The sequence below is a fragment of the Centruroides sculpturatus genome, unplaced genomic scaffold (assembly GCF_000671375.1).
Source record: "Centruroides sculpturatus isolate CEXI.00-Female unplaced genomic scaffold, Cexi_2.0 scaffold745, whole genome shotgun sequence".
Classification (NCBI taxonomy): Eukaryota; Metazoa; Arthropoda; class Arachnida; order Scorpiones; family Buthidae; genus Centruroides; species Centruroides sculpturatus.
The window spans coordinates 62,521-78,826 of record NW_019384870.1 but is presented as its reverse complement, the minus strand read 5'-3'; the positions used below and the strand labels follow the sequence as shown (position 1 = coordinate 78,826).

The 16,306-nt window shown below is 28.3% G+C and overlaps 1 protein-coding gene across 1 annotated transcript in view; it reads right to left on the bottom strand.

Moving 5' to 3' along the window:
• The window catches only part of LOC111630881 (autism susceptibility gene 2 protein-like), a gene marked incomplete at its 5' end in the record, with an annotated part of 145,646 nt that overhangs the window by 107,279 nt on the left and 22,061 nt on the right, over positions 1-16,306 (bottom strand). Inside the window, one exon of the mRNA XM_023375040.1 lies at positions 2,907-3,208. Coding sequence (XP_023230808.1) covers positions 2,907-3,208 — 302 coding nt within the window. The remainder of the gene's footprint in view (positions 1-2,906; positions 3,209-16,306) is intronic.

The following is a 16,306-nucleotide window of genomic DNA, read 5'->3' as shown; positions in this document are numbered from 1 at the left end:
TGATGAAATAGCAAAAGAATATTACGGTAATTGAAAAAAAAATTTTTTTAAATCAATTTGTAACTTTACATATAAGAGAATTAAATCAGTCTTTCCTTTTGCTATTCTTTACTATTTGAAAGAATTATTTGATGATTGTAAAAATATTTTCACAACATATTTTTGTGTAAAACTTATTTAAGTAATTAATCAGTAATTAAACACAACAGACATTAAGGAGATAAGTTTTAAAACATTTTCATAGAGAATATAATATCCATTACTCAAAAAAGTCCACCCATACTTTTTTTTATATCTTAATATGTAAATTTAATAAGTCTGTGTACACAAAAGTGTATTCAGTTTTATGTGTATTTTTTAGAATATATATTTGCATATAACCTTGTAATGAAACTCTGCCAATAATTTAGGAATAGATTCTAAAGTGAAAAATAAGCTTAAAATAAAATAAGCATTTTTCAAATTTGCTTTTTTTCAAGATCTGGCCTTCCAACAAATCATACCAGAAACCAGTTTTAAACCTCCCATCAAAAGAATATTGTTGTTTTTTTTTTTTCACTTCTGTATTTGAACACACACAAACTGAAGCTTTATTTTAAGTGTTGAAAAATTTTTTTTGGAATAAAAGAAAAATTACTGCTCAAAATGCCTTTTTTTGTGTCCATATTTTCAACAGTTCTTGTATATTATTCTGTTTAATTTTGTAAAAAAAAAAACATTATTCAAAGTAAATTTACATTAAAAAACTCTTGCTTTCCAACTATTTTTTTAGCATAAAGCAGATGGATACTGCAAAATCTTTTCATAAACTATGAACCCTTAACTTTGATTAGATTACATTTTAATTTTGATTAGATATCTGTAAGACATTAACTATAATGAATCCGATTTATGACATAGTGGCACACCCAGAGGGAAGGAAGCTAAGGGCCTGGCTCCATCCTATTAAAAATTTATAACTTAGAAAATTTTGCAAGAATGCTTACCCTAATTAAAATTCATATTTTTATATATATATTGTCTCATGTCTTCTATTTCTGTACTACTTATGAATTACAGGTCACACAAGGTAAAAATTTTATTCAATTTGCATAAAAAAATTTTTTTATTTATACAACTCAGCTTCTCCAAGATTAAATCCTGTGTGTGCCACTGTGATGATATCATGAACTTCAAGAAAATGCAGTTTTAACATACAATTTATCTGTCTGAGAAGTAACTTCCTAAACACTAAATGATATATCTCAACATGGTTTTATACCATATTACAAGAATTACATAAAATGATCATAAAATCAAATTAAAATGTTACAATGACAAGTTCCAAAAGAAAATCTATGAGAATAAAGATAATAAAAAAAAAAGTATTATTGAATGCACTTTTATTTATTTAATTCTTGTTCGTTTTTCATGTTTAAATTAAATTTTGTAACTTCAGATAAATATCATTTTGTTGGGTATGTTGTTAAATATCATTTTATAAATTAATCTTTATTTTATGTTTCAATTAAAAATAGATAATTCAATTGATTTAAAAATCTATCCACATTAGTCATTCAGAAAGTAAGATACATTATATCTTTCCTTCAAAAAAAAAAAAAAAAAAAAAACTCAATTATTCAACAATTCAAATCCTATGTAAGCTAAATTTGTAAACAGAATTATAAAAACATTAACACTGCAATGATTTATCAAAATATACATTATTATAATAGCAATAAAATAAAAGTTTGATCAACTTCAGGTGATAACAGAATTAATTTAAAGAAATTAATTAAATAAAACAAAATTTAACAGGTACTTTTGATAAAATCAAGTTTAACATTTACATAAGGTAACAAACTATTAACATAGGGTCATGGAATAAAATAACATGCAAGGAATAGGAAAACTTTTAAAAAACCCACTGGTTGCAGTTGAATGACTTACAAAATATTTGCATTTTTATATTAAAAATTTATAAGCATAAGTCATTCAGTTGTAACTGTTGGCTTTTTTTAAAGTTATTCTACTTATTTTATTCTATGATATGATCTTACCAAATGTATTGTTATTGAATTTTGCTCAATTTAACTAATTGCTAAATTATTTTGGAACTGCTTGTCTGATTGTTCAATATTATTTGTATTATGGCTCTAAGACAACTTATAATATCAGACATTATACTGAGACAAGGAGACATCTTGCATGTGTCTCCTTGTCTTGGTATAATAAGTCTGATATTAAACAGCAATCTTAGAGCCATAATACAAATAATATGTTTTAAATTAGTTGTTTTAACATTTTGAAATAACTAAAAGTTTTATTTTGTTTGTAGTATTTATTTCTTAGATTATTACAATCCCAAAACTGAAATACAAAGTATTTAATGAAATTATTAATATTTAGTATAAAAAAAAAACAATTAACAGAAATAACATTAACACCAATTTTATAATCTAACTCTAGCCTACAGTCTTGTTAGATGGAATTTACAGCAATTACACTGAAATATTAGTTTACCATATCTATATGTATTTTTGTTTATTAAGAATCAAATTTCACTTTATAATTTTATATAAAAATTACAGAAATTAATAGCATATTTTGCAAATAATGAATGTTGGTAAGTCATGCAATAAGGAATAAGTGTACTGCTATAAGAAATGGATTTGAATCTGATCCAGACAATCAATACATCATAGACAATTTAGATTGGGACATTGTTCCTATCTTTCACCTATGCCAGCTTACAGTTGTGTTTCAGACTCACCTGTAACTGGCAAAATTGATCAATCATATTGGATTTAATGTGCTGAAGCCTTATGTTGATAACCAAATAATATAACTGCATTTAAAATACAAAAACCAAATGGACATTATAGATATTTTTCTAAATTAAAAATCAAATTATTGAAAATACTTACTTGGCTGGGCAAACAGTGAATCTCCTGTAAACGGTGAAGGTCCCGCACTGCCCCCAAGGGACAGGCTGGAAGTTGTTAATGACCCGGGTGGTGGGATAGGGGGTGCAAACATCCCGGAATGGGCAGCACCAGGGTGCAGGGATGTTGGGTGGGCACTGAATGGGGAGCTATGGTGACTATTATGTAAAGATGGTGGTAGAGATAGTGCACTGGGATTGGGCGATGGTGGAGTAGGACGAGGGGGAAGAGGTGGGGTAGGATGGGGTCCGTTGGCAGTTGCAAGAATAGAACTAGTTCCGGAGCTAAAAAATAAAAATAATAATAATAAAAAAATTGGTTAGTCATATATCTACTTAAGTAAAATGTAGGATGATACAGTTGATTCTCAAAAATCTAGATGCTATTAACATTCTCATTTTGTATATTTCAGAATATATTACAAGAATTTCAAAAATGAATTCTAACAATTAAAAGCTATTTCCAAGTTATCTAGATTTTTGAAAATCAATTACAATATTTTCATGCATATAACCTATGCGTTTTCTGTGTTTAAAAGACAATAGTGCAAGTTACACAATAAAAAATTGGCATATAACCTACTCTAATTTAAATTACAAACTCTGCTATGGAGTAATGGTTACTCCATACACACAAAGTATACAGCAGGACAAAGATTTTACTTTGTTCTAGCAATTTTCTGTAGGAATATATTATTATAGGTTATATACATGATAATACAGTATATTCAAATATTATAACATGAAATATTTATACTATTCTTGTTTTAAATGAAAATAAAGAATCTTTCTAATTCAAAATATATAGAAATAGATAGCTTTATCAAGAAGCTATCAAAATATATATTCTATAATATGAGAGCTCATGAGTATCTACCATATACACATGAAATCTTTGTTATATTGCATCATTACATCAGCCATGTTTGAACAAAAACTAGTCTTACTCAATGCAAATGCAAAGATTTGATCAGCGAGTAAAAGTTTTGCATCTAAAAAATGAGTTTAATGAATTATAAACATTTTTTATCTCTACTTACAGGTCTTCAGTTACAAAATAGAATGATTTAAGAAATCAAACTATTTTTATGTTATTTTTTCATTGGTTTGTGTTAAATTTTAAAATTTTGTATTTTATTATTTTTAATGTAATGTCCTTAAATTCAAATGCTTGTTCTTTTTAGTTTATACTTACATTCTTTTATTCTTCTATTCCGTTATGTTCTGTAACTGAGGAAGATCAATGAATCTGGTTGAAAACATTCTTAATTTTTATTAAATTTGTTGCTGGATATACAAAGGTGTAATTTTTTTTTTATGAACTATTTACTTCCAGTTATTTTTGAATTTCATGGTTATCTCATTTATTTGCATTCCCACGATATTTGAGATAAATAGGTTCAACTGTACATGCATGTAAATTTAAAAAGTAATAATCATAGAAGTTTATTAAGAATTAAAAAAATACATTACAATCATCATTTATTTTGGGAAGCAGTCAGTTAATTAAACATCCAACTTTTGGATTTTCTGAGAAAAATGGGACCTCTGGTAAATATGACCCTTTGCTTACTCTCCCTACCTTCAGTTCAAATTGTTTAACATAAATAAATATTCTTTTTAAATTGCAATTTTTTTAATAGTCTAGAAGCAATGTGGGCTGCAGTTTGGAGATCTGTACTCTCTATCATTGTATTTAATTCATTTCTTTCTTCTTATATTCATGTGTAACAAACATATCCAAGTATAATAAATGTATTTTACTTGACTTTCCAACATATTTGACTGCAACAAAATATTTATCTAATATTCTATTCAAATTTTCTGAAAACTTTTATTTATTTCTGTCATGCAGGAATAAGAAATAATAATAATTCACTTCAAATACTGATGAGAATTGAAAGTTGCACATAAATTTGAAAATTATCTAAGATTTATATTTTATTTGCCTGTGTGTCCATATTAATCACATAAAACAAATCAAGTGTTATAAAATCTTTGATTTTTGGAAGAAAAGACATGCAACTAAAACCACAAAAACTTTTGTGTTGTCAGTTACCTCAGGAGGCAGTTATTGGTGGTCAATTGTTTCAACAGTTATAAGTCACAGAGTGAAAGAAATTAACCAACAAAGCAGAAATTTCCTTATGCTATCTCTCTAGACCAGGGGTCGGCAACCTTTTGAGTCGGAAGAGCCAAAATTACAATTTACAAAATTTCAAAGTTTTTAAAGAGCCACAAAATTGTTTCTTGCCAACAATAAATAGTACTCGCATAAATAAAGTTTTTTGATAAAAAAAACTAACCTATTTATTCATAAGAAAAAATATCTATTTATTCATATATAAGTAGTGTTTTTCACAACAAATTAGATCAGTGTTTTTCAACCTGTGGGTCGCGAAGCCTTACACGGGGGGTCGCGGGTAGCAGTAAAAGACAAGTGTTTGTAGGTCTTACATTACATTAAAAAACTACAATTTCAGTGACAATTACAGCTCACCCCAGAAAATGATAGCGGAAAAAGTGTTGAGCTGGTNTTATCTCTACTTACAGGTCTTCAGTTACAAAATAGAATGATTTAAGAAATCAAACTATTTTTATGTTATTTTTTCATTGGTTTGTGTTAAATTTTAAAATTTTGTATTTTATTATTTTTCAACATTGAATATCATTTGAATGTTTGATTCCATTAAATAGTTCACTTTCTTAAATCATTTTATTTTGTAACTGAAGACCTGTAAGTAAAGATCAAAAATGTTTTTAATTCATTAAACTCATTTTCTGGATACAAATGTCTCTCTTATTTCTGATTCTCATCCAGTTTCTACATATATCACTTGCTAAAGTTTTTGCATTGGAATATTGTGCATAAAGGGAGAAACCATCAATTCAGTGAAGTATTGTAAAACCTTACAAGTACACAAGAGATATATTTAAAAACTAAGGCCAGAAAAAAAAGTTTTTTTTTTGCATCATGACAATGACAATACAAAACTGCACTGCAGTAAGGAAACAACAAAGATGCAACCCAGATGTCCCACTTTTCCAAGATTGTCCTGATTTGGAACATTTCATTCCCATTAGAAAATTTTCCCAAAATGTCCCAATTTGTTCACTTCTACAAAAAATTACTAGATTTGTATTCTAAAAAAAAAAAGGAAATAAGAGTAGTAGGCAATAAGTGCCATGCATACAGCTACTATCTACCTAATGCTGGGCATCCATCAATTTTTACCACAATGTCCTGATTTCTGGTTTTTACTTACAGCAACCTACCTGCAGTTAAAGGTTATTCTTTACCCTAGGGCAATCAAAAAGGGAGTTTTCTATGAACTGGGATTCTTTCCCAAACTTGTAGAAAGCTTTGTAAATTAATGTTATTTTGAAAAGTTTTTAAGACTGCTTTTTATTAATAAAGACACATTTTATGTATTTCATTTGTTTAAAAAAAAAAAAAGACAGCCTGCTAATGAACTAAAGGGGACTAACTCTAGGGCTATACAAGCTCTTGATAGCTCTGTTTTACTTTCCTTAAACCAGATACACATACTGGTATACCATAATATGTAGAGGACAGAATGGCCAATTTTTTCATCCACACATTCAGATACACTTGCCAGATATACTGGTACTGTACATGTGTACCTGGCTTATCAACAGACATATGATTGCTTCCAAAATTAAACAACAAATTGAAAGATCAACAATTCTATCAGATGCTGGCATTCAAATTACTGTACAGAAATGGATTAAGGAAAGAATTCAAAATTATTCCATGCATAAAATGAAAAATAAATTAAACTTTTGGAAAAATGTGTCATATTTTTAAATGGATATTATGTTGAAAAATGAATATGTAAATTCTTAATTTTTACTATAAACTGTTGATTAAACTCTTCTCTAACTGCACTTATGAAAAATTAAATCTTACAAACCTTTAAAATGCAGTCTATTTTATTACAGCATCTAACGTTTTCGGTCAATTAACTGACCTTCATCAGGAATGAATCGAAAAAATTTTTGATTTATTCCAAACAAAACCAATTAATTGACCAAAAATGTTAGATGCTATAATAAAATAGACTGCATTTTAAAGGTTTGTAAGATTTAATTGTTGATTAAAATAAATTATTTTTACTATTTTAAAAGCTGGTCATATTATATCTCTTATAAAAATTATATCCCATAACTTTTCTCTATAAAATTATATTCCAAAATAATTTTATAAAAAAAATATCATCAACCAACCCTCAAATTTTTACTTTTACTTTAATTATTTAACTAGTAATTTTCACATGAAAATGAACATAATTTGTTTTGATTTACCAGATATTTATTAAATTCTCTAAATAACAAAACTAAATCTGTATTCTTCCATATTGTTTTCATACTAAAATTTGTTTTAATTAAAACAGTTCATGCAAAAGTTTATATCAACAAATCATTAATTTAATAATACATCAATCCAGATACAAATTAATAATTTCATCAACAATATTACCAGTTATTCATAATTTAAAAAAATTATTATTATAAATACTAATATTCTATGACAAGGTACTTCTTATCCTCAGGACCTTATATATATATTAATAGTAAACTAGTTTACTAAATATAGGATCCCGAACATATTGATAAAAATTTCATTATAAACAGACTAGTTTAATTATTGAAACTGATTATAGTACCAATCTTATAATTAATAATAATTTTAACAAGTGAGAAAATTTTAAATAAATTTTAATCAAATTTATTTATTTCAAGTGCAATCAACATATTTAATCATATAGGATTCATATTCAATATAGATTTAAGCATTTGCTTCACATAATTTTTCACACAGATGAAAACTGAATAGATTGAGTCTGCCATTATAAAATTAAAAAATAAAATATATAATAGAAAAGATCAAGTATGTTGTAAAAATATTTATTTTAAATTAATTTCATTGATATTTATATGAAAAAAAATAGTAGAAATTCAATGAAACAAGTTTAAATTTTATTCATTGTTGCTTTCACTGCTACATTCAAAAACAGTCCATCTTTTTTTCTAATTGGTTTGAAATTACTATCCTTGTCACTTGAAATATTCAGTTGTTCTATTGTAGTTTCATTATCAGTCTGTTTCTTTTTGGATAATTCTTCTTTGAAATTATTTTTGGAGGTTTTTAAACTTCTTGATATTCGTTGCAATAGATTTAAAAATTTTTAAATCTTGATGAAATTTCATCAAGACTTAAAAAAGCTTGTGTAAATATCAAAAACAAAATTTTTTAAACCTTTTATTCCATCAATTATCTACCTTTTAACCATGTAAAAAACTTTTAGTTAGATAATAATTAAAAATATAACCAATACCAATATATCTGTATTAAAATGTTTCCAATATATTGATAGCTGTTCATTTTACAATCTGATACTCTGATTTTTTAATACACATTCTACATATTTTGCCATAGTAGGGATTCCAACATGGCAATGGAAAAACTGTACTGTGCTATAAAACTAACCCACAGTAGACAGAGCATCTTCCCCTCACATGATTTGCCACAGACAGCCATTTGATATATAGTTGTCATTGATATTCATGAGTGCCAACTTGGTCTGCACTATGGGTAACCTACTTTGTGTGTGCTTTGAGAGCTATGGGGAAAACAAATCAGTCAGTTGGTGATTTGGTAATGATTTTCTCAATCTGGCAATTTTTCTATACTATTATAAATTAATTCATGGATTATTCAAATGTTTTCCTAAAATCAGGGTTGAAGTTGGGTCTAAGCAAACCAGATAATTATAATTGCTAAGCATTGATTTGTTTTATCTGAGTATGGATAGCCATTTTCATTATTTGTTTTAAAATGTTATACGTTTTATTATTATGTACATTTTTTCAATGTGCAGAATGTGTTGGTTTGAAAAAATATTGTAAGGTCCTGCACAAACTAATAAATATTTTTTTTTTTATATATTTAACATTCTCACTAGTGTGTCAAATTGGTTATTAAATTATATGAATTCCACCACTACAAATATATATGGATGAAAAGTATTTAATTATTTACTATATGGACCCAAACTTGCACCAAACTTTTTTTCTTTCTGATTCCATGAGAAGGTATTAGGTAAGTAAATATTTCAGCACAAATATGGAAATTAAACTGTTTATTAAAACATACTTGATAAACAACACTGCTAACTTTATTGCAGAGATGTAATTTACTAATATCAAAAGCCTCATTCCTATTAGGACATAGAATTCAATCACTGACAACACCTACCAAAATCACAAAAAGCTCATATTTACAACAATGGATGAACTCAAAATTTCTTAAATTGAATAGACAACAAGTTTAATTTGAATGTTGATGATAAATTGTTATAATTTTTCAGCCAATCTCAGTTGATTAATCACTGATAGCAAATGGGTAAACCATAAATAGCTAATCAGTTATAAAATCCATGTTTATAAAACTCAATTATTATTGTTATTATTATAAAAAGTAGATAGAAAGAAAAATAAAATTGAAATTCTGGAAGGAAATGAACTACTAAAACAGGCTTGAATTTTACAAGCTATCTAGATTATTTTGTTTGTATACTAGTAGAATTGTGATTAGTTTTTATGATATTGCTCTGATCAAGCTCATTAGTCTAGATCAATGTTACCCAACTTTTTTGGATTAGTGACATTCTAAATTTAAGAAGTTTCCTGCAACATACCATAATTTTTGAAGTAAAAATGTTTAAAATTTAAAAACAATTATGGTTGATTTAAAAAAATTTTGACATTAGTAAATTCTAATTATCAAGATAAAAACTCAAAATTTTACAAATCTGTATATATGTTACTGTGAATGACCAATATCTGGAGAATGACAGCATTCACACAATCGTGTGATTAACATTACACAATCTTATTTATTGCAACAACTTAAACTGTTATGGCACTTTGAATTGCACAAGAGTCACTTGTTTTTACAACTGCATTTATTCGTGGAACACTTCTTTTTGCAATGACAGGATGTATAGCCTTGCCTTCCACTTTTCAAATTAGCTGCAGCTGCTTCTCTCAGCAATATTTCTTGAGAAGAAATCTCATCTATGGAAAGCAACTACAAATTACTTACTGATTACGAGTATAAAGCTGCTTGAGGGTACCATTTTTGTTTGCTAATTTATAAAAGTCGGAGTCTTCTATTCCAACAACAACCATCAACACATTTTGGGCATCTGTATGGCCACAGTCGACATCAGGAACTTGTATTCATATGGTGTCACCAATTTGAGCAGAAGGAAATGGTGAAGAATTTGGTGACAGACTGTCGCCTCTCTGTCGACATCAGCTTCTCATGTGTCATTTCAACCTCCACCAAAGCTTATCTGTGCTTGTTGACATACACCAGCAATTGTTCGAATGTATAATAATATAACCAAATATTCGGTCTTTCACCAATTTATTTCGTATGTGTTGACATTTACCGGAGAATATCAACATTCTCTAATTTCGGTCTTTCACAGTAACATATATATTAAAAGCAAAATGTTCTGTCTCCACTGAAACCAACATCTTACAAAGGATCAGCTTGTAAGTAGGTCCCACTGTGTTGCTTCACTTTTCACTCAGACTTAGTTGAAGAGACTGCTATTCATTTGCTCTCATAGCAAATATTCTTTACGTTTGATTTTTGGATAATAACCATTGGTTATACACAGAATACAGATTTAGTTTTTATATCTGCATATATAACAAAAGCAAAATGTTCCATCACAGCCACATACAAATAACATATATTTAAAAGTTAATTTGTCTTACAAATTGAAAATTTTAAAACAACTTCTAAACAATTTATGAAAACATTTTAATTCTCAATTGATTTGATTTTAATTACTTTTAATTTTGTTTTTGGTTTTGGTTTTGATGTAAGGGCAACAGTTTTAATTATTATTTTTAAATTTAATTATTATTTTTAGTTTTAATTAATTTTTAGGTTTAATTTATTTAGTATTAATTTAGTTTTAGTTTTTATAATTATTTTTAACATTTATTTGTTATTATTTATTTAATTTTGCCTACATTTTTTGAACCCTTAATTAAAATTTTTAAAATTAATTACAACTTTCTCTTTTATTTTGAGACATAACTATAGAAATTATTTAGCATTGTTTCACACAAAAGATAGTTTAAATTTATTTTAATATTTTTAGTAATTTCATTAATGTTTGTTTTATAAATTTGTCTGCTTTTTAAAAGTTTTTTAAAATTTTGATTTTAAGAGAGTTAACATTAATTGAACTATCCAGCTATCTAATATACTACAAAAATAAAAAGACTATTTGAATCAATACTCAAAGAGCTAGTATTAGTCTTTAAGCTGGTATGCTGTAATGCTTATAGAAGCTCCAAAGAGTTGGTATGAAGGCATATGCATTGACACACAACTTTTCTGAGTATGCAGACGGTGCAAATTTTGCAATGATCGGCATTTTAGTGAATACCTCCTCCTCACTTCTGTCAGCTGACAGTAAAAAGATGAAAGATAAATGAAATTTTAAAAAAGAGCTTATTCAAAATTCTAAAAAATATTTAATATTTCCATGACACACCTGAGACACTCTTAGGCTGTGTACACATTAGGCGTTTTGCATTGCATTAAACGTGCGTTAGCAGCATACACACCGCACATTTAGCTTGGTGTTTGACAACTGTTCGCACTGGCTCAGTTTGGAAATGGATGTGAAAGTAATTGTTTGTGCGTGCCTCCTCCATCATCGCTATAAAAAACGATGGCAAAGGCAAAGGGAATTTTGGGTGCATCCAATAATACGAGATAGACTGACACACAGAATGTTTGTGACGTTGTATCCAAAACTAAGACAATATGAACCCAAATTTTTTAATTCTTTTAGAATATCTATAAAATCATTTGACGATGGCTGGTCTCTTTTAGATTTCATCAATAAATAGATCAGTATCAAAATGATTGTTCTCCATTTCGGCCAACGTACGTCCACTCTACTCGAAAGTGCGCAATCGAATGTACAACAACATGGCAGCACATATATCTCAAATCGCGTGGCTGACGCCCATGAAACGCGCGTTCTAACAAAAATCTATCAATGTGCGTTTGACGCACACTTGGCCAGAAGCATGCGTTTGAGTATGTATACCTATGCAGAACTCTTGGTTCTTTAAAACATGTGTTTAAAAACGCCTAATGTGTACACAGCCTTAATGAGCTAGTTCAGTACAACTTGATAAGATTCTAAAACAAATTACAAATTAATAACTTGGTGAAGGAAGATAACTGTAACAAAAACTATAAAATAAAAATTTAAATAACTTTAGAAACCCTATATGATGAAAACATTTATTTGGAATAAATATTTTTGGAATTCAAAATTTCCTAAATGTCCTAAATTAAAATACAGTGGTACCTCAGGTTACGAACGCCCCAGCATACGAAATTTTCAGGATACGACATGAAATTCGAACATATTTTTGCTCCACGATACGAACAAAAACTCACCATACGACGTTACATTAGTTCGCATTTTTCATTTGTTTTTCTTACTACAGTTATTTTTTTAAATGTATTACTTGGCTTTAATTTGAGTATGTTTTTCGCGTTGGAACGAATTATTTGGTTTTACATGTAATCGTATGGGAAAAGATGATCCACCTTACGACATTTTCATGATACGATCTCAGTTTCGGAACGGATTAATTTCGTATCCTGAGGTACCACTGTACAAATAATAATTTAAGATAGTTGAATTCTTACAAAGTGCTGCATCCATAAATTTTAGAAAATATGAAAAAAAAATCAAACACATGAGAAAAAGATAATATATGTTTTTTTTATTAAAAGTATGATCCATTGTCATGTATGCAGGCTTTAGCATAGTTTTACAATTTTTGGAATGACAGAAAAGTTGTCTTGTCCATTTCCATTTGACAAGGTTATCCGATTAAAATGGTGCAAAATTTGATTGCGACCTGTCAAGCATCAAAATCTAAGCATGCAGCAGTAAACCAGAAATGAAGAGTTGTATTAAATTATTTCCCAACTTTAAGGAAGATACATAGGAAAGCAGCCAACGCTATCACCTTGGTATATCGATACCCAATCTTCAAAATCCTAAGGAATGAAAAAAACTATATAACCACAATTCACAATTCTGCCTCAGGGATCTACTCCATTCTGATAGATGACCAACGTTTCAAATCAAAACTGGTCTACATGGGTGCCACTGGACGTAATTTACAACGACGACTCGGGACATAAATATGCAATTAAAAAAAAAATCATAACACAACAACACTGTCAGCTTACACACAGAATCAGGATATACAAGTAAACTGGAAAACAGGCAAAAATCATGAGACCCACATCTAAATATACATACTATAGGTTATCTAGAGATATTAGAAAATTATAAGGCTCATAAAAAATCCAAATGCATCAACCATAGAGATGCAGACAATCTGTCTAATGCATCCGTTTACGAAATTTAATTATGTAGTCATTTTATTAACAGACATTTATTCATGGATTTTTATTTTTATTTATTTTACATGTATTTGTAGTTATTTATTTATTGTATTTATTTATTTGTTAATGTATTTTATTATTTTTAATGTAATGTCCTTAAATTCAAATGCTTGTTCTTTTTAGTTTATACTTACATTCTTTTATTCTTCTATTCCGTTATGTTCTGTAACTGAGGAAGATCAATGAATCTGGTTGAAAACATTCTTAATTTTTATTAAATTTGTTGCTGGATATACAAAGGTGTAATTTTTTTTTTATGAACTATTTACTTCCAGTTATTTTTGAATTTCATGGTTATCTCATTTATTTGCATTCCCACGATATTTGAGATAAATAGGTTCAACTGTACATGCATGTAAATTTAAAAAGTAATAATCATAGAAGTTTATTAAGAATTAAAAAAATACATTACAATCATCATTTATTTTGGGAAGCAGTCAGTTAATTAAACATCCAACTTTTGGATTTTCTGAGAAAAATGGGACCTCTGGTAAATATGACCCTTTGCTTACTCTCCCTACCTTCAGTTCAAATTGTTTAACATAAATAAATATTCTTTTTAAATTGCAATTTTTTTAATAGTCTAGAAGCAATGTGGGCTGCAGTTTGGAGATCTGTACTCTCTATCATTGTATTTAATTCATTTCTTTCTTCTTATATTCATGTGTAACAAACATATCCAAGTATAATAAATGTATTTTACTTGACTTTCCAACATATTTGACTGCAACAAAATATTTATCTAATATTCTATTCAAATTTTCTGAAAACTTTTATTTATTTCTGTCATGCAGGAATAAGAAATAATAATAATTCACTTCAAATACTGATGAGAATTGAAAGTTGCACATAAATTTGAAAATTATCTAAGATTTATATTTTATTTGCCTGTGTGTCCATATTAATCACATAAAACAAATCAAGTGTTATAAAATCTTTGATTTTTGGAAGAAAAGACATGCAACTAAAACCACAAAAACTTTTGTGTTGTCAGTTACCTCAGGAGGCAGTTATTGGTGGTCAATTGTTTCAACAGTTATAAGTCACAGAGTGAAAGAAATTAACCAACAAAGCAGAAATTTCCTTATGCTATCTCTCTAGACCAGGGGTCGGCAACCTTTTGAGTCGGAAGAGCCAAAATTACAATTTACAAAATTTCAAAGTTTTTAAAGAGCCACAAAATTGTTTCTTGCCAACAATAAATAGTACTCGCATAAATAAAGTTTTTTGATAAAAAAAACTAACCTATTTATTCATAAGAAAAAATATCTATTTATTCATATATAAGTAGTGTTTTTCACAACAAATTAGATCAGTGTTTTTCAACCTGTGGGTCGCGAAGCCTTACACGGGGGGTCGCGGGTAGCAGTAAAAGACAAGTGTTTGTAGGTCTTACATTACATTAAAAAACTACAATTTCAGTGACAATTACAGCTCACCCCAGAAAATGATAGCGGAAAAAGTGTTGAGCTGGTTTGCAAAAGGAAATAAAAAGTAGAAAAGTATAAGCTGAAATTCAGATACTAAAAAAAAAAAAGGTCAACAGTTCCCTGTGCGTAATGTTATAATTAAAGGAAGTTTCATACTTTATGTGTGTTAAATTATTGTCGATTCTCCTGAAATTTCTATTTTAATCAACAATAATTTGTCTCAACAGAAAGAAAATTAAATACATAGTTTTTAAAATTACCGATATAGTTTAAATATGGCCCTAGGGGGTCACCAGAATTTTTTACTTGTAAAGGGGTCGCGTATTCAATAAGGTTGAAAAACACTGAATTACATAATAGAAACATCCGACGACAGCGTCATTCAAGAGCTTCCGACGGACTGACGACAGTGACGATGCGTGTCACGGGGGAGGGGTGCGGTGAAAAACGAGTACAAGTGGCTGAGATAGAATCAGTTCCTATATAGAATAGAATCCTCATTAATCGATTCAGAACGATTTTTAAATGTTTTTTTTTTATAAAATAAATAATATTTGCGTATGGAACTAAAGAGCTGCAGCTTCACATCTAAAGATCCGCATGTGGCTCGCGAGCCGCAGGTTGCCGACCCCTGCTCTAGACCATTCTCAAAGTGTGGATAATATATTTTTCTTAGATTGACAACACTATTCTACAAGTTTCATTCTAAGGAGTTTTTCTACTGTACAAATATCAGTTTTGTTTTGGCTGAGTTGACACATCACAGCATTAATAAGCTGTTTTAAAAGACATAAATAGGAAATGATGATGATAATACAAATCTTATATCTGCATAATTATTTATTAATTTCAATCATTGTTAAATCTTAATTGCCAGACATGTAGTGTGGAATGTATGCTGACATGTGATATGATTTACTATATAATCAGTGCACTTTGGTTGTGGATTAGAGTTTTAGATGATAATATTGATGTTGTAGCTGCATAAAAAATATATATTATATATATTCAATACATATGGTAAATCCTACCAGCGTTCTAGCTATTTTTGGGACAAATATATACAATGTGTAATTTAGGTAAATATTTTAACTTGTGACATAACCAGAAGACAGAAATACTTATAAAACTTGAAATCAGACAATTACTGCACAAACATGGGATTCCCACTGCACAATTCACACTATACATTTTGTATCCAGTTGCAAGTTAGAATATGCCCTGTATTCTAGATGCCAAGCCTGTTTGCATGTTATCATAGTTAAATACATGCTTTTGACATTTGGTAAGTGTCATATTACAAAACTCACTTTATTAATAAATTATACTAGAGTGTTGTCCTAGTATTGTTCATTAAATTTTCATTGAAATCACTCATGTTTTATATGCTTACATAAT